Source organism: Anguilla anguilla, chromosome 13 (genome assembly GCF_013347855.1).
Source record: "Anguilla anguilla isolate fAngAng1 chromosome 13, fAngAng1.pri, whole genome shotgun sequence".
In the NCBI taxonomy this organism is placed as follows: Eukaryota; Metazoa; Chordata; class Actinopteri; order Anguilliformes; family Anguillidae; genus Anguilla; species Anguilla anguilla.
In genome coordinates this window covers 4,228,954-4,250,311 of record NC_049213.1, presented here as the reverse complement: position 1 = coordinate 4,250,311, position 21,358 = coordinate 4,228,954, and the positions used below count along the sequence as shown (strand labels likewise).

Here is a 21,358-nt window from a genome sequence, read left to right as displayed (position 1 = left end):
GCCAGTGCTTACACCTCTACACGACCCAGATGGCCCGTGTCTCTGGGTTTGATTCCTAGAGGGTCGCAGTGTCTGCGGGTTTTATCTCCAGCCCTGGAGGGCCGAGGTTTCTGTAGTTTCCTTTAAATCAGCAGCCAGTTAAGGCCTTGACAACAAAGTTTGTGGATTTAGTATCAATGACTAAAATCATCGGTGCTAAAACTCACCACGCACAGACAGACACTGTGGCCCTCCATGGCTGGACTGTTCCAGTTCAGCTTATGGTCTATTTATAGTTTCAGGTTAAAATTTTGTTTCTCTTGTATGGGCTTGTTATGGATCTAGTGTTTGTGCATGTCTCGAATGCATGCTTTGGTTCTTGGTTTGCAGTTAACTAGCACTAGTGCTTTAGTGAAGTCTTTACACGCTGGTTTGGGAAGGTCGTTAACCAAGCCTGTCACTAGTGCTTATATATATATAATATAAACCCTCTTTTTACTTATACTTGAACCTGGATTCTCCACCTCTGTTCATGCATCATATAGGTGCTGCATTTTTTTCCCTCTGAAGTCGCTGAAAATACCCCAAATCTCCACAAATTGCATTTTGACCCGATGGGACATTCCAGTAATAGACCCACTCAAATCTCAGCTCTATAATCCACAACTTCTCTGCTGGGAAGAGAGATTGCTCATTTTAGAAAAATTAGTGTTTAATCAGGTAATGTTACATTAATTGTATTCAATTCAATAAGTGTTTGCTGTAAATATCCAAACTGAACGGTCCTATAATAGTTTTGGTTCATTTCCTTGGACTGGATACATTTCAACAAATTAACTGATCCATCCACTATTTATTAAACCACAGGGTGTCTGTGTGTGGGGGTCTGGAGCGTATCCCAGAAGACTTTTGGTGAAAGGCGGGAACACACCCTGGACAGGTCACCAATCCATCACAGGGCACACACACACACACACACACCATTTACACCCCAAGAACGTGACACCTGTTATGCAAACCTGCATGTCTTTGGACTGTGGGAGGAAACCCACGTGGACACGAGGAGAACACGCAAACTCCACACACACAAAGGCCCAGGCCGGGATTCGAACCCACAACCCTTTTGCTGTGAACTGACAGTGCAACGTGTGCTGCCCCAGCTAGATCGGCAGTCTATACAATTTTTATTTACCTGAAACTGGATGAGTAACTACCGTGTGTAAACAGTCCTTGTTGTTCTGTTGAGTTGAGGACTGAATTGAAACCTCAGATTCTCAGGTCGAGCAGCACATCATTCTGCTCACCATGAAAAGGTTCAGCAGGATCCTGAAGGGACTTAAACAGCCTGGACTTAACCAGCACTGATGAATGGCAGCTGACAGACGCAATGATAAAACGTTCAGAGCTACCTCGTTAAAGAAGGAAACGTTTAATAAACTCCACGGCATGGCGCCGACTCCAGCCTGCTGCCTTTCAGAGGCAAAATGGCCCGACTTAACCTAGGTCAGAACATGTCCTTAACGCAGGTCCTTAACGCAGGTCCTTAACGCATGTCATTAACGCAGGTCCTTAACGCACGTCCTTAATGCATGTCCTTAATGCATGTCCTTAACACAAGTCTTTAATGCATGTCCTTAATGCATGTCCTTAACACAAGTCTTTAATGCATGTCCTTAACACAAGTCTTTAACGCACGTCCTTAACGCACGTCCTTAACGCACGCCCTTAACGCACGTCCTTAACACACGTCCTTAACACACGTCCTTAACGCAAGTCTTTAACGCATATCCTTAACGCATGCCCTTGAAAGTAAGAATTTTCATAAACGCAGGCAAGTTCAGCAATCGCAACTAACGCGCCAGACTGAGTGAAGAAAGTGTAATTTATTAATTTACTTTCAAAAGAGAGTTAGAGCCAAATGACTACACAAGGCCATAAGGGTTTAGAGAGCGTGTTCACAGCAAAGCCACAGGGCCTCAGACAGGACTCCGATCAATCAAGACTAAAGTCACTGAAACAACCTCTTGTGTTGAAATGGTTTCAAGGCAACGGACACCCCGGGGGAAAAAAGCATTTCAAAAGCAGAGTTCTTTTAGCATCTCACATCTTTTTAATTCTGTATTTTTCCCCAACAAATTCTGTGGCACCCAGGTCTGTAAGCTTTGAAAACGTGCACAAAAAAGGAGTTTATTTTTTCCCCGCAAAGAATAAAAATATCTGACTCCAGCAAAGAAAAGCAGGAAACTAGTGTTAATCCAATACCGGTCCTTTGTCTAGTTTCAGTTTAATGCTCAAATTTAATAGTCTCGTCACATATACAGACTTGTCAATCAATCAATCATCAGACAGTGTCACCCCCTTTGGTAGTTAAAAAAAATATTTTCTCCATTTAAAACAAATATTCCAACTCAGTTTAGTAGTATCAGTCTTTACAAAAAAAAAAAAAGAAAATTCCCTCTGCTTTTCTGCAAACGAACCTGTGACCCCCACCCCAATCAGACCTGCCCCCCACCCCCAGCCCACCCGCCCTCCCCCCCCCCAACTCCAACACTTTAAATAAAACAGGGCAAAAGGGGAAGGTGGAAAAATAGGAATGACACAGAAAAACAAATCAAGTCTGACGTCAACCCATACCGTTAAAATAACACCGAGAGATTTTACGTCCACTTTAAATGGTGTTAAAGTTATGTCATACCCAAATGCCACTGGTTACAAGACAAATTCTACAAAATCTCTTCCCCACAGTGACAATTACGTATCTACTACCACTAAAGCACGCGAGTTTGGCCATTATCAAACTTTCGGTCGGCTGGTCTGCAAACCCTGGGTGGGAGGGCGACGTGGTTAACCAAGAAACGAAAAGAAAAAAAAAACAAAAACAAACGAAACGAAACAAAAAAAAAAAAAAAACGCAAGAGAGCAGTCAATCTATTTTATTTTTTGGATTTTTTTTTATTTTTCTTTTTTTTTGTCTTTTTATTTTTGAAGAAAAAAAAAGATAATCTGACGTTACATAACTAAACCTATGCCTATTCAGATTTTTCCACCTCTACACTTTTGATGCCAAACAAAGATGGAGACCACAAGATTGTTTTTGTTTTTTTCCCATCAAAAAACATAATATCATTTAAAACCACCAACTGGACTCAAAAAGGGAATTTTAAAACAAAATTCTTTAAGGAAAAAAAATAAATAAAAAAGTTTTTTTTTTTCCCCCCAGCTCATCTTAAGGGGCGGGCATAAATTTAACAAAAACACCAATGAAAAAAAGGGAGGTGATGTAAGGGAGAATTTGGAATACTGGATTGTTGCATTAACCACTCTGACAGGTGACCATGGTAAAAGGGGCGGAGTTAGTGCAGCAGGTGGGAGGAGCCGGTTCAGTTGGTCGCCAGCCCGGTCGCCTCAGAGGAAAGCCTGCAAGGAAACGTCGGGAGAAACCGTCAAACCGTCGAGCCGCCATTTCACTACTTCTTCACCAATTTCAACAGCCCCCATTTTAAAAAAATAAATAAAAAGTGGCCACTACCACCTGGAGGGCTGCAGTGTCTGCAGGTTTAACTCCAGTCCAGGAGGGCCGCAGTGTCTGCAGGTTTAACTCCAGTCCTGGAGGGCCGCAGTGTCTGCAGGTTTAACTCCAGTCCTGGAGGGCCGCAGTGTCTGCAGGTTTCACTCCAGTCCTGGAGGGGGCGCAGTGTCTGCAGGTTTAACGCCAGTCCTGGAGGGCCGCAGTGTCTGCAGGTTTAACTCCAGTCCTGGAGGGCCACAGTGCCTGCAGGTTTAACTCCAGTCCTGGAGGGCCACAGTGTCTGCAGGTTTAACTCCAGTCCTGGAGGGCTGCAGTGTCTGCAGGTTTAACTCCAGTCCTGGAGGGCTGCAGTGTCTGCAGGTTTAACTCCAGTCCTGGAGGGGGCGCTGCGTCTGCAGGTTTAACTCCAGTCCTGGAGGGCCGCAGTGTCTGCAGGCTCTTTTGTAGTCTGCACACAGCGGCTAATTCAGGCCTTGGACACCGGCTGTACCAACACTTTAGCCAGTTAAGCACTTAAGTGCCAAAATGGCCGATCCCCCACCCCGCCACCCTCCCGGCCCCGCCAGCAGATTTCCAGGATTGGAGTTTGGGATTCCGGATCTCCAGAGGGAAGCTTTCGGACAATGACCAGACCGATCCCCATCCACGGACGAACATAATGGCTTAGTCTCCCAAAACTTAAACATTTTACACCACAAACTCAAAAAGGGGGCGCATTAACCCCTTCCCTCAAACTCAAAATCCACACCGCTCGTCTCTCAGAACCCCGAGGCCCAAAACAGGGTCCCGTTCTGGGAAAAGAGCCCCCCGGTGGAACAAACCCCCCTCCCCCCTTACTCACATTTTACTCCTAAGCTCATACAAACTCCTGAATTTAAAAAGCCCTGATTCTGTTGCCTCCACTGACTACAGACAGAAAGCTAAAGTAAAATGCCCTGATTTTGTTGCCTGAATTGACTACAGACTAAAAGCACTGAACTTCTCTAGCAGTGTATAATAAGCAGTTTGGTGCTTGTTTTTTTAATGTAAACTGCTTTTACAGCTCAAAAACAAAATATAAAACCAGAAGCTTTTTTTAATAGGTCAGAACACAAACTACCCCACCTGACAGGAAACCCCATTTAAAAAGATGGAAGGCCATATTTTAGGATTTGAGCGTAAGGAGTGTGGTGCCAGTCCAAAAAAACGTGCAGGAATACACACACAGTGGAAAAAACTATTTTCGATTACACCTTTTTTTCTTTCGCTAATAAGGCGACAGCCTTCGCTTCTTAGACTTGGAACCCAGCTCTGAGGAAAGCTTGGGTTCGGGCGGGGCCGAGGGGGCGGGGCTACTGGGGGCCGCCCCGCCCACAACGTGGAGGGCCAAGAGGGGGAGGGGTTTGAGGCTGAGCAGGCTGGAGACGCAGGCGGGGGAACTGGGGAGCGGGGAATCGGAGGAGGAGGAGGAGGAGGAAGAGGAGGGAGGGCCCGGAGCCAACAAGGAGGACAGAGAGATGGAGGCTGGGGGGGGCACCACACACGAGGAGGAGGAAGAGGAGGAGGAGGAGGAAGAGGAGGTAGCAGTAGTAGTAGTAGTAGCGGCAGGAGGAGGAGTGGTGGAGGTGGTGGTGGTAGTAGAGAGAGCGTAGAGGCTGGGGCTGAGGCTCGGTTCAGGGTTCGAGGGTTTAGAGGACTCTACGCTGCAGGGAGAGAGAGAGAGAAGAGGAAGAGAGGGACACACAGTCGGGATGGGTACCTGGGTGGGGGTGGGAGGGTGGGGGGGGGGGGGGGGGGGGGGGGGGGGGGGAGAGGGAGGGGCTCAAGTCGGAAAATAGAAGCACAGACCATAATAGGGCAGAGGGGTATTTGGACAAACAGGTAGAGGAGTCTGAGGACACAAACACTTGGAAACCTACGGGGGTGTTTCAGTAATGTCTGAGGGCTTAGACAGTCATTCAAAGCCTCTGGCTATTTGCACATCTATGCCATCATGGGAGGGGGGGGGGGGGGGGCAGCTTAAGTTTCTGGAGCGTAGGTACGCATGTGTGTGCGTGCGTGTACACGTGAGTGTGCGTATGTACGTGCACGCTTGCGTGTGCGCGTGTCTGTGTGTACGCGCATGTGTGCGCGTGCGATACAGCGCTCTCTCACGGACACGTTTAGGGTCAGCGGTTCCAGAGTAAACGGGGGGGGGGGAGGGGGTGGTGGTGTTGAGGGGCTGGACGGAGCGCGCGTCTCCGCCTGGCTGCTAGCACGCGGAAGGCTCCGGAAGCTCACCTGGCGTTGATGAGGTACTCGGCCAGGCTGATGCTGGCCGGGGAGCCGGTGATGGTCACCTGCCGGTCGGACGACCCCTCCACCGGGTTGGCGATCTTGATCTGAGCGCCGGACATCTGCCGGATCTCGTTGATCTTGGCGCCCTGGCGACCGATGATGCAGCCAATTAACTGCAGGGGGGGGGGGGGGAGGAGCCAGAAAAGGGTCACAAGAGCCGCAACGGAAGCGGCCCACCAATCCCGCGCGACTCGCACCAGCGGAGCAGAGCGGCCTTGCAGGAAGAGCAGACGTGTAAAAATATATAGTCCAAGGATCACTTCAGATATAAAAACCAGGCTTTATCCCCGCACACACGCAAGCACACACACACACATTCAAACGCACTGCACATAGCTCAAGTGTGACTGCAGTTTAAATTAAATTCATTTAGTATGAAGAGAAAGGAAGGAGAGCTCTGGAAAAAAAAGACAAGATAATCTCTGCCTTGCGGACAGAGATCAGGGAGGAAGGCTGCTCGGATGCACAGATTGACCGTTTCAGAGCTCCGATAGGGGTTTGCACACATTACGGCACACAACAAAGCAAAAAAAACCCGGGTGTGATCAACAACCCAGCAAACCAATCAGTGCTATTACATAACCGCTCGGTGTGCGGCTCGTCGAATGCGTGCGGATGTGAGTGGATGTGGGCGGGGGGAATAGCACACACACGAGCACGCTCGCACACACACGCGCGCACACACTATTTTCTATCGAGCGTTAACGTTTTTTTCTTTGACTGGCAGTTGAGGTCATGAGTTGGCTTCCCCACAGCTGAGCGGGAGCTCGATACCGAGTTTCGGCAGAAAGAGAATGACAAAGAGGAGAGGAGGAGTAGCTCGCGTGGAGCGGAGGGGTACCCACATCGTTTGGAATGGTCATCTCATGGGACCCCGTCTGGGCTGAAGCGTCCATCCCTGTGGGGGGGGGGGGGGGGGAGGAGAGAAAAACATGCTGCATTTGTGGTAGCGCTCATGCTAACACAATAAACCCCGTCAGAGAAGGGATCACATTACTGCACTGAGCGGTCTAACAAACCCATTAGCAACTCACTGTCCAAGAGCTCAGCTGAACCCTTTAGCCAAAGCGAGCAACAGAAGGAGTGTTTAACACAGCTAGTAAACCACCAATCCAGCGTTTAACACAGCTAGTAAACCACCACTAATCCAGCGTTTAACACAGCTAGTAAACCACCAATCCAGCGTTTAACACAGCTAGTAAACCACCCCTAATCCAGCGTTTAACACAGCTAGTAAACCAGCACTAATCCAGCGTTTAACACAGCTAGTAAACCAGCACTAATCCAGCGTTTAACACAGCTAGTAAACCACCCCTAATCCAGCGTTTAACACAGCTAGTAAACCATCTCTAATCCAGCGTTTAACACAGCTAGTAAACCACCACTAATCCAGCGTTTAACACAGCTAGTAAACCACCAATCCAGCGTTTAACACAGCTAGTAAACCACCCCTAATCCAGCGTTTAACACAGCTAGTAAACCAGCACTAATCCAGCGTTTAACACAGCTAGTAAACCACCTCTAATCCAGCGTTTAACACAGCTAGTAAACCACCCCTAATCCAGCGTTTAACACAGCTAGTAAACCAGCCCTAATCCAGCGTTTAACACAGCTAGTAAACCACCACTAATCCAGTGTTTAACACAGCTAGTAAACCTCCACTAATCCAGCGTTTTACACAGCTAGTAAACCACCTCTAATCCAGCGTTTAACACAGCTAGTAAACCACCTCTAATCCAGCGTTTAACACAGCTAGTAAACCACCCCTAATCCAGCGTTTAACACAGCTAGTAAACCACCCCTAATCCAGCGTTTAACACAGCTAGTAAACCACCTCTAATCCAGCGTTTAACACAGCTAGTAAACCAGCGTTTAACACAGCTAGTAAACCACCCCTAATCCAGCGTTTAACACAGCTAGTAAAACTCCACTAATCCAGCGTTTAACACAGCTAGTAAACCACCTCTAATCCAGCGTTTAACACAGCTAGTAAACCACCCCTAATCCAGCGTTTAACACAGCTAGTAAACCACCTCTAATCCAGCGTTTAACACAGCTAGTAAACCACCACTGATCCAGCGTTTAACACAGCTAGTAAACCACCTCTAATCCAGCGTTTAACACAGCTAGTAAACCACCTCTAATCCAGCGTTTAACACAGCTAGTAAACCACCAATCCAGCGTTTAACACAGCTAGTAAACCAGCACTAATCCAGCGTTTAACACAGCTAGTAAAACACCTCTAATCCAGCGTTTAACACAGCTAGTAAACCACCACTAATCCAGTGTTTAACACAGCTAGTAAACCACCTCTAATCCAGCGTTTAACACAGCTAGTAAACCACCTCTAATCCAGCGTTTAACACAGCTAGTAAACCACCTCTAATCCAGCGTTTAACACAGCTAGTAAACCACCCCTAATCCAGCGTTTAACACAGCTAGTAAACCACCTCTAATCCAGCGTTTAACACAGCTAGTAAACCACCTCTAATCCAGTGTTTAACACAGCTAGTAAACCACCAATCCAGCGTTTAACACAGCTAGTAAACCACCTCTAATCCAGCGTTTAACACAGCTAGTAAACCACCTCTAATCCAGCGTTTAACACAGCTAGTAAACCACCACTAATCCAGCGTTTAACACAGCTAGTAAACCACCACTAATCCAGCGTTTAACACAGCTAGTAAACCACCTCTAATCCAGCGTTTAACACAGCTAGTAAACCACCTCTAATCCAGCGTTTAACACAGCTAGTAAACCACCACTGATCCAGCGTTTAACACAGCTAGTAAACCACCATTATTCCAGCGTTTAACACAGCTAGTAAACCACCTCTAATCCAGCGTTTAACACAGCTAGTAAACCACCTCTAATCCAGCGTCTAACACAGCTAGTAAACCACCTCTAATCCAGCGTTTAACACAGCTAGTAAACCACCTCTAATCCAGCGTTTAACACAGCTAGTAAACCACCACTGATCCAGCGTTTAACACAGCTAGTAAACCACCTCTAATCCAGCGTTTAACACAGCTAGTAAACCACCTCTAATCCAGCGTTTAACACAGCTAGTAAACCACCTCTAATCCAGTATTTAACACAGCTAGTAAACCACCTCTAATCCAGCGTTTAACACAGCTAGTAAACCACCTCTAATCCAGCGTTTAACACAGCTAGTAAACCACCACTGATCCAGTGTTTAAACAGCTAGTAAACCAGTGTTTAACACAGCTAGTAAACCACCACTAATCCAGCGTTTAACACAGCTAGTAAACCACCACTGATCCTCACTCAGTCAGGAGAATTTCTCATCAAACTCTAAATCAGTCTATCTCCGGAGTAAATCGCCACAAGAAACAAACAAAATTCTGCTCTGAAAAATCCGGACACTGAAAAGCTGTACGAGGCCTGGAAGGAAAATATGAACTGCTGGGCATTCCAAAATCGTCACATGACCAAAACCGTGGAAACGTGAATCCCCCCCCACCTCACCCCACACAACCGACATTCAAAATCATGAAAATAACAAAGAGTGTAACTTTTAAAGTTGACAACTGAGTTTAACTTCAGTGCCTCAATCCACCTAAATAAGCCTGCCGTGTACATTAACGACTCATCGCGATACGATTCGATTCGTACGTCACGTCCACGCGTCTAAATCGTGACGTTTCCGTGGCGATGCACTGATTGGATGTTTCGGTATGCCCCGGGGATGCGGACAGGAAACTGACCCAAGGTCAGCCCTCACGAGAGACGCTTTACGAATACGGGCCAGGAACGTAAAAAGCACCCAACCGCCCCTGACTGTGGAGGACTCTCATTGGACGGTCCGCACGAGCCGAGCGCCCGTCCTCCAATCACGTACCAGTAAAGCCTTGGTTGCTGGGGGCCAGCGGAAAGGGGCTTTGCTGCATGGCCAGCTGGTGAAGCTTTGTGAGCTGTGGAGAGATGGAGGCAGAGGAAGACTATGAGAGAAACAGAGGGGAGGGGGAAGAAAAGGAGGAAGAGAGAGAAAGATGGAGGAAAAGGGGAACAAGGGTTAGGTCGAGTTCCGGCTCATTTCATTCAAACAGAATCACACAGTGCACATCTCTTAATCGCATGCTGGCGGTTTCAAATGAACTGTGCGGTCCGATAGTTGTACATCAAGTTAACGAGTTAAAAGCCCTACAGCAGGGCTGCCCAATCCTGGTCCTGGAGAACCACCGTCCTGTAGGTTTGCATTCCAACCCAGACAAAGCCACACCTCATTCAACAGCTAGAGATCTCGTCGAGTTGCTAATTAGTAGAGTCAGGTGTGCCAATTTAGGGTTGAAAAGAAAAAAACCTAAAGGACGGTAGGGTTGGGAAGCCCTTCCCTACAGGATCACATAAAAATGCATTAAGAGCGCTGGAGTGGACAGTTTATGAACCATTACAGTACATCCAGCTTTTATTATGAAAATAAGTGGTGTGGTAATATCAGCCCACCCCCCCTCCCCCTCCCTGTGGGCCCAAATGCCAGCATGCATTCTGGGAAGTGGTACAGAGACAGGGCTTCTAGACAGGGTTACTCCTCGAAATAAGCCATCAATTCTCAATCATGTGACAGGGCTGTTTCAACCCCAACCCCCTCAAACCCCTCCCCGCTTCCCCCCCCGAAACTGGTCAAGGTCAAAGAACATCAATACGCACTCACACACCCCAAACATCTGCCATCTCTAACAAAGGCGCATTGTGTTCCAGTATTTCTATCAGGGACACACCAACCTACACAAACCTCACACTGTGCATGCAGACAGTGAAGCCAAACACAAACACACGCGCGCACACACACGCACACACCGCAAGGCGTCTTCACAAATCAATGACACAACGAATCAATCAACTGGAGAGCTACGTACTCAACTGACTACACTAATAATGTCACCCATAATAAGGCTCACTGATCGATTTAAAATGAATATAAAAAGGGTCTCAAAATTCCCCCTGTGCCCACCGGAAGAGCCAGTCGTGTGAGAGATGGGATGGGGGGAGGAGGGGGTGCAAGCAAGAGCGGGAAATGGAGGAAAGCGTGGACGGACAGACAGACAGATGGAAGGGAGAATGGGGAGAGTCTGGACACACGCAACCGTTTCTGCACAATTCTCTAATTTACAAAGCCCAGTCTACTGCACGACCAAGACTACTGCACAATCAAGTCTACTGCATGACCAAGACTACTATATGACCAAGACTACCGCACGACCAAGACTACCGCACGACCAAGACTACTATACGACCAAGACTACCGCACGACCAAGACTACCGCACGACCAAGACTACCGCACGACCAAGACTACCGCGCGACCAAGACTACCGCGCGACCAAGACTACCGCGCGACCAAGACTACCGCGCGACCAAGACTACCGTGCGACCAAGACTACCGCGCGACCAAGACTACCGCGCGACCAAGTCAACTACACGACCAAGACCACCACACGACCAAGACTACCGCACGACCAAGACTACCGCGCGACCAAGACTACCGTGCGACCAAGACTACCGCGCGACCAAGACTACCGCGCGACCAAGTCAACTACACAACCAAGTCAACTACATGACCAAGACTACTGCACAATCAAGTCTACTGCATGACCAAGACTACTATATGACCAAGACTACCGCACGACCAAGACTACGGCATGACTAAGATTACTATACGACCAAGACTATTGCACGACCAAGACCACTGCATGACCAGGACTACCGCACGACTAAGACTACCACACGACCGAAACTACCACACGACCGAAACTACCACACGACCAAGACTACCACACGACCAAGACTACCACACGACCAAGACTACTGCACGACTAAGACTACCACACGACCGAAACTACTGCACGACCGAAACTACCTCACAACCAAGACTACCACACGACCAAGATTACTGCACGACTGAAACTACCTCACGACCAAGACTACTGCATGACTAAGATGTCAATCACACAAACAGGTTCTTCAGCCAACGGTCACCAACTGATCAAGGGGTAACTGTCGGTCAGTTGGTCAGTTGTGGAACACGAAAATCTGCGGGCCCACGAGCTCTTTCATCTCTGGGTGGGGTCATGTCAGGCATGGGGGAGGGGGCAGAGCGCATAACCTACAGGCTGCCAAACCCCCCCCCCCCCACCCACAGCCGGAGGGGGAGCGACGGTGAGGACGAAAAAAAAAAAGAGTATTTGAGAGAGCGCGACAGCACTTACATCTGGCTGTGGGATGGCGTGCTGTCCTTGAACGGCGTACGCCTGCAAATGAGAACACAGCGTTCAGCGGAGCGCCACACCCGCCGCGCCCTGGCGGAACCTACCGGAACCTTCCGCTACATCGCCCCTGTTCCGACTCACATCAACAGATAAAGCAAAAATAAAACTTCAACGTTCACTTTTCTCCCTCAAAAGCTAAAAAAAAAAAAAAAAAAAAGAGGGTCTGCATGTGCTTGTAAATTCTAGCTGCTCTGCAATTTTTAAAACGTGGTCCAAAGTCTCCGCTTGTTAGAAAAACAGAGAGAAGCTTTTGTCAGACGTCTCAAAGGACTGAAGAGTGCTGTCGTCGGGTTCGTGGTGCACCCTGGGAAGGCTTACATGGAAGGAGGCTTCCATTTCAGGAATTCAGGTTTATTCAGAAAAACAATGGGGGGGGGGGTGGTGAGGTGCAACCTGCGACTGTAACAGTGAGCGACCAGAAGGGTGAAACTTGGCAGGTGTTAAAAGCAGAGGGGGGTGGGGGGGGGGAGACTGGTGAGGGTGGAAGAGAGGAGGTTAAGTCCACGCAAACCAAGCACTTTGTCAACTGGCAGCCAACGGATACGTCCGTAACTTGAAACGTACACATCTAAAAAGCACGACTCCACGTTGCTGAGATTCAGTGTACTGAATTGCAATCGCACGGAATCTTTTTTCCCTCCAAAAGTTTAAGATTCCACGCAACTGTGATTCACTGTACTGACGCGAGTCAGTCCTATAGCACTTTTAGACAGTTTTCTCCACAACGCTCTACTGAACACAACCCCACCCACCTCCCCCCCCACCCCCTCCACAGCCACGGCCCCGCCCATCCCCAGGTACGTACCTGTCCGCCGGCAAAGATGACGGGGGACCCTGATGGCTTGGGTCTGTAAGGGATGGTGACTCCCTTAGGAGGAGACTGCAGGGAGAGCGAGAGAGAGAGAGAGCACAGAGTTACACAGATCAGAGACAGAGAGAGAGCGGAGAGTTACACAGAGATCAGAGAGAGAAAGATAGAAAGCGCAGTTACACAGATGGCAGAGAGTGAGAGAGAGAGCAGTTACACAGTGACCAGAGAGAGAGAGTTACTCCCATTAACTCTTATTGTTACTATTTATTGTTACTTCTATTTTTTTTATTTATATATTGCCATGTATCTTACAAGCTTTGGCAATACAAATGTACAAATTTGTCATGCCAATAAAGCCAATTGAATTGAGAGAGAGAGAGAGAGAGAGAGAGAGAGCACAGTTACACAGTGATCAGAGAGAGAGAGGGAGAGAGAGAGGGGGAGGGAGGGAGAAGGAGAGCACACAGTTACAGACGTTAGAGTTATCTAATGACATCACACTCCGTGTTATGTACACTAATGCATTATGTAAAGCTTTGCCAACACATACACTGAAGCATGTCATACCAACAAAGTGCTCAGAATTGAACCGAGGGCAGAGTTCAACAATGGCAGAGTGCTGATCTAGGATCAGTCCTGCCCTGCTCGTACCCTCATCAGATCCATCACGAGCTAAAAGCAAAAGCTGTTCCTGGGTCAGCGCCACTCAACCCACTCAAAGCCCTTCGTTAGTAAGGCAGGCACTGACGGTCTAAAGCAGTGGTCTCCACTCCTGGTCCAGGACGGGGTCTGCTGCTTTCTGTTTTAGCCTTAGCATCAGCACCCGGTTCCCATGAAGCCAGGCGGGGCGAGCTGACGGGGGACCGCTTTTAACCGATCAATTAAGCGCCGAGTAACGACGGAAGCCAGCTGGGCCGCCAGGACCAGGGATGGAAACCACTGACCCTGAACTGACCGATGGAGCCAAGATGGCGCCAGGATCGGCTGCTTCGGTACAGTGCTCTCTCGTGCTTTGTACTCAATGTATACGCACAACGCGCTTTACTGCTGTGCACGATAGCACTACTGTTTACTGCAGGTGAAAGCTACTCCTGTTGTTGCGTTTGTCATTGCTGTTGTTGACATTGTTGAATGCAAGTACAGTGTGAGTTACTGTGAACCGGAGTCAAATTCATTACATGTGTAAAAAGCATGTTTGGCCAATATTCCGATTCTGACCTGGCCTCTGCTTAAGAGTCATTTAAAGAGAGAACCACAGCCAGGGCCAGCACACTGACTAATCAGGGCAATGCACACTCACACCTGGAGTCATCGATGTGCAATCACTACGTCACTGACACACCGATATCACCAAGACAACGTGTCTTCAAAGGCGTCACTGACACAACGATATCACCATGACAACGTGTCTTTAAAGGCGTGCGCACACCTGTTTCAACCATCTAAATTTAATCGGTTACACGTCCTGCCTGACCTACCACAAGAACTGTTATATTTATATTTGTACCACAGTGTGTTTGCATTTTTTACATTTTTGTTTGCATTCTGAAAGTTTTCATTCCATGATGAGGCTACTTCTCCGTAGGCCTGTTTATTTTTGCACTGACATTTCTCTTTTAAGTGTTTCAGTTTGCTGTATATTTATTTGTTTGTTTATATAATTTATATTTACATTTTAAAAAGAAATGAAAATATTTTCAATTTAGTTATTTAACAAAAGGCTGTTTTTTTATTTATCATTTGTTTTATATAGTTATTGTGTTGGTGTTACAAGTTCATAAGTTGTGTGATGTTATACGGTGTTGAAATAAATTAACAAAATGTTCAGTCTCCTTGCTGGTTGTTCCGACACATTCAGAATCATTACCACTTTTGCCGTTAGCATTGTCGTAAACAGGCGGCTCGCTTCGTGCATGCGCTTGTAAAATTTATATTTTAAAGGCTCATTATTACGGTTTTGTATTTCTCTGTAATGTAGCACAGTGCTAACAATGTTACTTATAACATTCTCTCTCAGCCCTGGAACTCAAACCATTTTCTGATGCCCCAAAAATATGCATTTAAATAATTAAATTAACATCACAAACGTGCGAAGACTAGTCGACTAATGGCTTGAACTAACTAGTCGACTAGGAAAAGGTTTGGTCGGGGGCAGCCCTAATACAGATGAGAAAGCAATAGTTTAAAAAAAAATGAAAAATGAATTCTGTCTGTTGAAATGGGGTCAGAAGATACAGACGTGAATGTTTTTAAGGGCTGAGAGCCTGCGGCCATTGCAGTTACCCACCTCCAGCATGACCACGCAGATCTGCTTGACGCACTCGATGATGGACTGGGGGGTGCCGGCGATGGTGATGGCGCGCTCGGTGGAGTTGGGGAGCATGTCTCCGGCAACCTGAACCTGCGCACCTGTCGACTGGGGGGAGAGAGAGGGGAACCCCAAATTCACAAAGGGTCTCCTGAGCCTCGTCAACTACGAGCCACAAAGCCCCAGAGATCCCAGATCAGTGCTGGAGTAATTACGCGCGCGGGGACAGTACTGATCTGGGGTCAGTTACCTGTGCCACACGCCACCCTTTCCCCATACTGATCTGGGGTCAGCTCCTTGGACCATCAGTCACCCTTTGCCCATACTGATCTGGGGTCAGCTCCTTGGACCATCAGTCACCCTTTCCCCATACTGATCTGGGGTCAGCTCCTTGGACCATCAGTCACCCTTTCTCCATACTGATCTGGGGTCAGCTCCCTTCTCACACTCATGCACACTGCGCAGGTCACACACACACGTGCACATAGACACACGCACACACGCGCACACGCGCACACGCGCGCACACACACACACACACGTGCACATAGACACGCACACACTGCGCGCACACACACACACACGTGCACATAGACACGCACACACTGCACACACACACACGTGCACATAGACACGCACACACTGCACACACACACGCGCACACACAGATAACAGAGTGGAGATAGCACAGTGTGGTGCCAGCGTTAAAGGTTATAGTCCGCTCCTTCAGTTACACACAGTGCCATTATCGGCGTAGCTGACAGGTCGGCTATATTTCTTTCGCTTGCGAAAGCAGCGACGGTCTGTGACTGCGAACAGGACCGCAGGTCAGGCGCCCCCACCCCCAGGCTTTAACCGCTACACACACCAGCGCGCGACAGTGCTGTCATGGAAACGGGCTTGAGACCAGGGTCCGGGTTCGAGCGCCAGGTAGGACTGGAGATGGACAGCGTTTGAAGTCATTAAATCCAGGACACCAAGTGCAATTCAATTTATCACTTGGGGAAAAAAAAAAACATTACTTCTCAATTAACTTCTCTTAACTCTCAGAAGTGAACGAAATGGATTAGAGCTGAATCAACTCAAAACCTGGGGCCTGAAATAAACTGCTACTCTACGCTTCTGTGAGGTACAGGCCCAAACTTAACCAGGAAGAAATTATGTTCAGGGATGCCTGTTATATTACATAGGCAAGAACTGATAATAAATCACGTACTTCACGAATCAGCTTCTTAACGTCAGTAAAGCCGTGTTCAGTAAAATGCCTACAGGGACGGACGTTTGAGAAGACTCTAGCATTAGCACAAGGACGAGCGTGCGAACACTGAGCACGTGCAAAGGTGGCATATGTTCCAGGGTCAGTCAAGATGGGTCGTTTCTGCTGGTTACAAAACAGAGAACTGCACACGCCTATTTGTCTTCCTGTTACAGTGGGACATTTAAGATATTTTGGAAGATAAACAGGCCAATTACACACACAACTGCCTCGGAGAAAGCAGTAAGAGCTCCTCTAAAAATAAGCCAGATTCTTAGTTTGTAAGCAGAGAGAGAAAAGTCCTTTCCAAAGGACCTAGTGCTTGGGGTACAGTAAAAACTGTCTGTTAAAAAATATTCCCTCAATTCAGCAGCAAACACAAACTAGCACAGGGAGGCGAATTTTCCTGATTAATTGCAGAAATCTGACTCCCAGACCTCCTTCGGGTGCTAGCAGCTAAAAGCTCTTGAGTCTGCAAGTGTGTGTGTGTGTGTGTGTGTATGTGAGTTTGTGTGTGTGAGTGTGTGCGTATGTGAGTGTGAGTTTGTGTGTGTGAGTATGTGTGTGTGAGTGAGTGTATGTGAGTTTGAGTATGTGTGCGTGAGGGTGTGAATGTGAGTGTGTATGTGAGTGTGTATGTGTGTGTGTGTGTGTGTGTGTGTGAGAGAGTGTGTGTGTGTATGCGAGTGAGTGTGAGTATGTGAGTGTGAGTTTGTGTGTATGTGAGTGTGAGTATGTGTGTGTGAGGGTGTGAATGTGAGTGTGTATGTGAGTGTGAGTATGTGTGTGAGGGTGTGTATGTGTGTGATGGTGTGTATGTGAGTGGGTGTGTATGTGAGTGTATGTGAGTGAGGGTGTGAATGTGAGTGTGTGTGAGTGTGAGTATGTGTGTGTGAGGGTGTGTATGTGAGTGTGAGTATGTGTGTGAGGGTGTGAATGTGAGTGTGTATGTGAGTGTGAGTATGTGTGTGAGGGTGTGTATGTGAGTGTATGTGTGTGAGGGTGTGTATGTGAGTGTGAGTATGTGTGTGTGAGGGTGTGTATGCGAGTGTGAGTATGTGTGTGTGAGGGTGTGTATGTGAGTGTGAGTATGTGTGTGTGAGTTTGTGTGCACGCAAGTGCGAGTGAGTGTGTGAAATAACAGCCCTTCCTGCAGAGACCCGAAGGCCACGCCCCCTGCTCCCACACCCCGCCCACCTCTCTGATCTCTTTGATCTTGCAGCCGCCCTTGCCGATGAGGGAGCCGCACTGGCTGGCGGGGACCACGATGCGCAGCGTCACCGGCGGCTTGCTGGTGGCCGTGCTGTTGGTCATGGAGCTGCTGATGTCCTGGAGGAACACAACCATGCCGCCATTAAACCACAACCACACCACAACCGCATCACCATTAAACCCCACAACCGCACCACAACCACAGCGCAACCACACCGCCATTAAACCCCACAACCACACCGCTACCGCACCACCGTTAAACCAGCGGGTGATAGGGGCAGATAGGGGCAGATAGGGGCAGATAGGGGCAGATAGGGGCAGATAGGGGCAGATAGGGGCAGATAGGGGCAGATAGGGGCAGATAGGGGCAGATAGGGGCAGATAGGGGCAGATAGGGGCAGATAGGGGCAGATAGGGGCAGACAGGGGCAGACAGGGGCAGACAGGGGCAGACAGGGGCAGACAGGGGCGCGTAGGGGCGCGTAGGGGCAGGTAAGGGGCAGGTAAGGGGCAGGTAAGGGGCAGGTAGGGGCGTGAAGGGGCACATAGGGGCGAGTAGGGGCGCGTTGGGGCAGGGAAGGGGCAGGTAGGGGCTTGTGAAGGGGTGCGTAGGGCCAGGGAAGGGCGGGTACGCACCTCTTCCAGCTTCTCGATGATCATGGAGAAAGCCTTGAAGATGGCGGTGGTAGGGCCAGCCAGGGTGATGATCCTCTCTGGGCAGTTCCCCTCGGAAATGTTGATGCGAGCGCCGCTCTAGAGGGGGCAGAGAGAACTGCGTCAAGCTGCGTTCCACTTCTCTCGTCTCCTAGCAACCGCTCGGCACGCCCCCCCGGGGGTCCGGCCTCCCTCTGTGAGGGCAAAGCTGCTGGAGACTTAGCATCGCGCCAGAAATTAAAATTAAAATGGCTGAGGAAAGGCCTACAGCACAGCCTGGGCACAAGGACCACCCGTCTCTCAGATGCGCTAATGGTGGCAGTCACTACAAAGTTGCTCTGCTCAAATGGTGCCGTAACTTTAAATCTCCCAGCATGCTTTGTCACGCGGGGCTGTGCTGCTCGAGAAACAAGGTGGAAGACATGGACTGTGAACCCATGGAATCTAAAGAGCCACAGACTTCAAGATTACGTACCAGGAACCAGGGAATTTAGGAAGCCAACTCTACATGCAAATGACCAAAACGAGTAATAAAATGTAGGTGATACACACTTATAAACAAAGACACATACCTCTTCTCTCATTTTCTTCACCGATTCACCTTTCTGCAGAGGAAATAAAACATGGCGTGAATCAAAACAGTTTATCAGGACACGGATTATATTAACCGAAAAGGGCAAATTGCAAAAAATAAATACATTTTTAAAAAGTTCCACAAACCTTGCCGATAATGCTTCCGACTTCCTAGAAAACAAAGAAAAAAATCACATGATTTAGTCTATGCCCCTTTTAACTCTACAGCCATGTAATGATTTATTAAAAATGTATTTGTTTTATCCAATTCCTGACAAGGGTTAAATAACTAAAAGGACACTTCGTGCTATTCGAACCATGCAGTAAGCCTAAAAAAAATCTCCACACATCTTAATTTCCATAAAACAAAGCAGGCTCCTCCTTCACTGCACCAAGAATGGCACCTGCCATCAATCCGCCATTCAAATTCAGCACATTAACCTTTCAAACATGATTCGCAAAAGATTTCGCATACCGCCTTTCCTCTAAAAGGTGACTTTGTAGGGCTTTTAAATTATTTTAACCCTTTGGAGAGCTCGTTTTTTTGGAATGTTCTTCCTAAATTTTAAACCAGTGTTCTAGAACTCTGTTGTTTTCAGTTGCCAGTAGTGATTGTGACATCAGCATTAGAACTCTCACTTCAGAACACTCTAATCACTTTTGTGACCTCACACCTGAAAGGGTTAATATGCTAGTCCCGTGAATGTGGTCGCCAGCCCGTGGTGAATGGGACGTTTGAGGAGCCTAACCTTGCCGTGCATGAGCAATCTGATGGTGAGGGTGACATTGAGCCCTCCTTCAATCACACCGGAGTCCATAACTGCAGCGTGTAGGACAGGGGCTGGTGAGTCCAAAAAGCTGGGGTCTTTGGTCACAAAAAAATGGAATCTGTGAAGAAAAGGAGAAAAGAGAGAGATAATGGACAGGCAATGCAATGTGGAAGTGTCAGAGTGGGGCCAACGGTCTACTGCACAAGCAAAGACAACAGAACGAAGGAAGAGGAAAAACCCAGAACAAATCTAGATCTGAAATTAGCCGTTGATCAGTGCAGGGATTAGGAACCAATTAAAGATATGGGCGGAAAACGTTCGAGGGGAACCCTGAATACACTCGTGGATTAGCAATCGTGAGAAATTGGGGAAAGCATAGATAAAAGGAAAATAAATAATATTAACGGAAGAAAAAAAAATGCTAAATACGTTGGTCTCATTTTGTGAATCACTTGCAGGCCAAAACCTCACAGGTCGAGAGATTAACGAGAGATGGCGTCTTGTTAGGCCCAACTGACTACGTCCAATTTACGTCAATTCTTCATTCGTAGATATATAACCAGCATAAATGCGAAGATTGGTTTGTCTGAATAACAGTCAATGCCTGGGCGGTACCAATACATCCGACTAAATAATCTGAAAGTAAGGAGTTTGTTCGACAGTTAGCTAGCTAGCCATCTTACAGACTTACAGACTGAGGGGCGTGCGTGGTTACTGTGAACCCTCTATACAAGTTCTCCGGTGTTCGGTTCATTATTGATCAAATACAGGAATTCGTAAAAACCAGCTTGAACTGGGCCTCTGTCGACTGTTTCAAACACGTCTCCTCGCTGCAACACTCCGGTGAAACAACGTGGAAATAACGCAACTTCGAAAGGTGCCAGGTCAATTCAAATAATTTGACCAGTCATTGGACGGCGCAATACATTAACAAACAGGTGACCTCGATGGCATTAAAACAGTAAGCTACACGATTCATGGTTTCCAAAAAAAAAAAAAAAAAAAAACTACTACGACAGCACCGGCTAGTTAGCCATGAGCCCAGAACGCCTGGCTAGCAAAGCTCTCCATACTAGTACCTAGCTAGCTAAATGGCTAGCTAACACAATTACGGATTGATTTGCTTCATAGATAAATTTATAAAAATAATGATTTGAAGGGGTAGATGGGGGGAATGTACAGTCAGACAGCAAAAAGCCGAGAAAAATAAGAGAAACATTCGCTTGTTTAAAATGAAAAACTAGGAATGTGAGCACGCAATGCCTACTGTAATGCGCATTGTGTGCTGCGTGCTCACGCGGCCTAACACCCCGAGCGCAGCCTGAACGAGGAACTGCGCGCGTTAGCCAATGCTTAACCTCTTAACAAATTAAAAATTAAAAATTATTCTTACCTGATCCGTGCCTTGAGATGTATTCAGGGGGAGGGTGGGGTTTTAAGGGTAGAAGGGGAGAGGTTCGGGGGGGTATACACCCAGGGGGAGAGTTTTAAAAGGATTCGGGGGAAGAGGGAAGAGCGATACTGCGAGATCGAGCTCCACTCTTTTACACAAAGACAACAAAACTAGCGCCTCTCAACTTTCACCTTTCACCCACGCCTTCTGCCCGCCCAGGGCACATTTTGGCTCTATTTTCAAAAAGAAACGACTCCAAGGGAAAAATAGCA

General features: G+C 47.8%; 1 protein-coding gene and 1 long non-coding RNA gene across 7 annotated transcripts; both read right to left on the bottom strand.

Annotated features, from left to right (window-relative positions):
* Window positions 1–2,897: 2,897 nt before the first annotated feature.
* LOC118210953 (poly(rC)-binding protein 2-like) lies at window positions 2,898–21,270 on the bottom strand. Of its 6 annotated transcripts, none has more exons than XM_035387500.1 (14): window positions 21,087–21,270; window positions 19,673–19,811; window positions 19,071–19,094; window positions 18,923–18,955; window positions 18,333–18,449; window positions 17,683–17,814; window positions 15,211–15,339; window positions 13,236–13,238; window positions 12,918–12,992; window positions 12,053–12,094; window positions 9,687–9,759; window positions 6,670–6,722; window positions 5,768–5,937; window positions 2,898–3,396 (listed from the first exon to the last, which is right to left on the bottom strand). In XM_035387500.1, the coding sequence occupies exons 2-14, from the start codon at window positions 19,739–19,741 to the stop codon at window positions 3,360–3,362; spliced, it is 957 nt and encodes a 318-aa protein (XP_035243391.1). In that variant the 5' UTR covers window positions 19,742–19,811; window positions 21,087–21,270; the 3' UTR covers window positions 2,898–3,359. The 6 variants fall into 6 exon arrangements, with proteins under 6 accessions (XP_035243391.1, XP_035243389.1, XP_035243393.1 ...); XM_035387498.1 differs by having other exon boundaries at window positions 9,687–9,786; window positions 21,087–21,269; XM_035387502.1 differs by lacking the exon at window positions 12,053–12,094 and having other exon boundaries at window positions 9,687–9,786; window positions 21,087–21,269.
* On the bottom strand, window positions 7,245–8,615 carry LOC118210956. Its single transcript, XR_004761938.1, has 3 exons — window positions 8,377–8,615; window positions 8,100–8,309; window positions 7,245–7,962 (listed from the first exon to the last, which is right to left on the bottom strand). It is a non-coding gene; the product is annotated as an uncharacterized LOC118210956 (long non-coding RNA).
* Window positions 21,271–21,358: the final 88 nt, after the last annotated feature.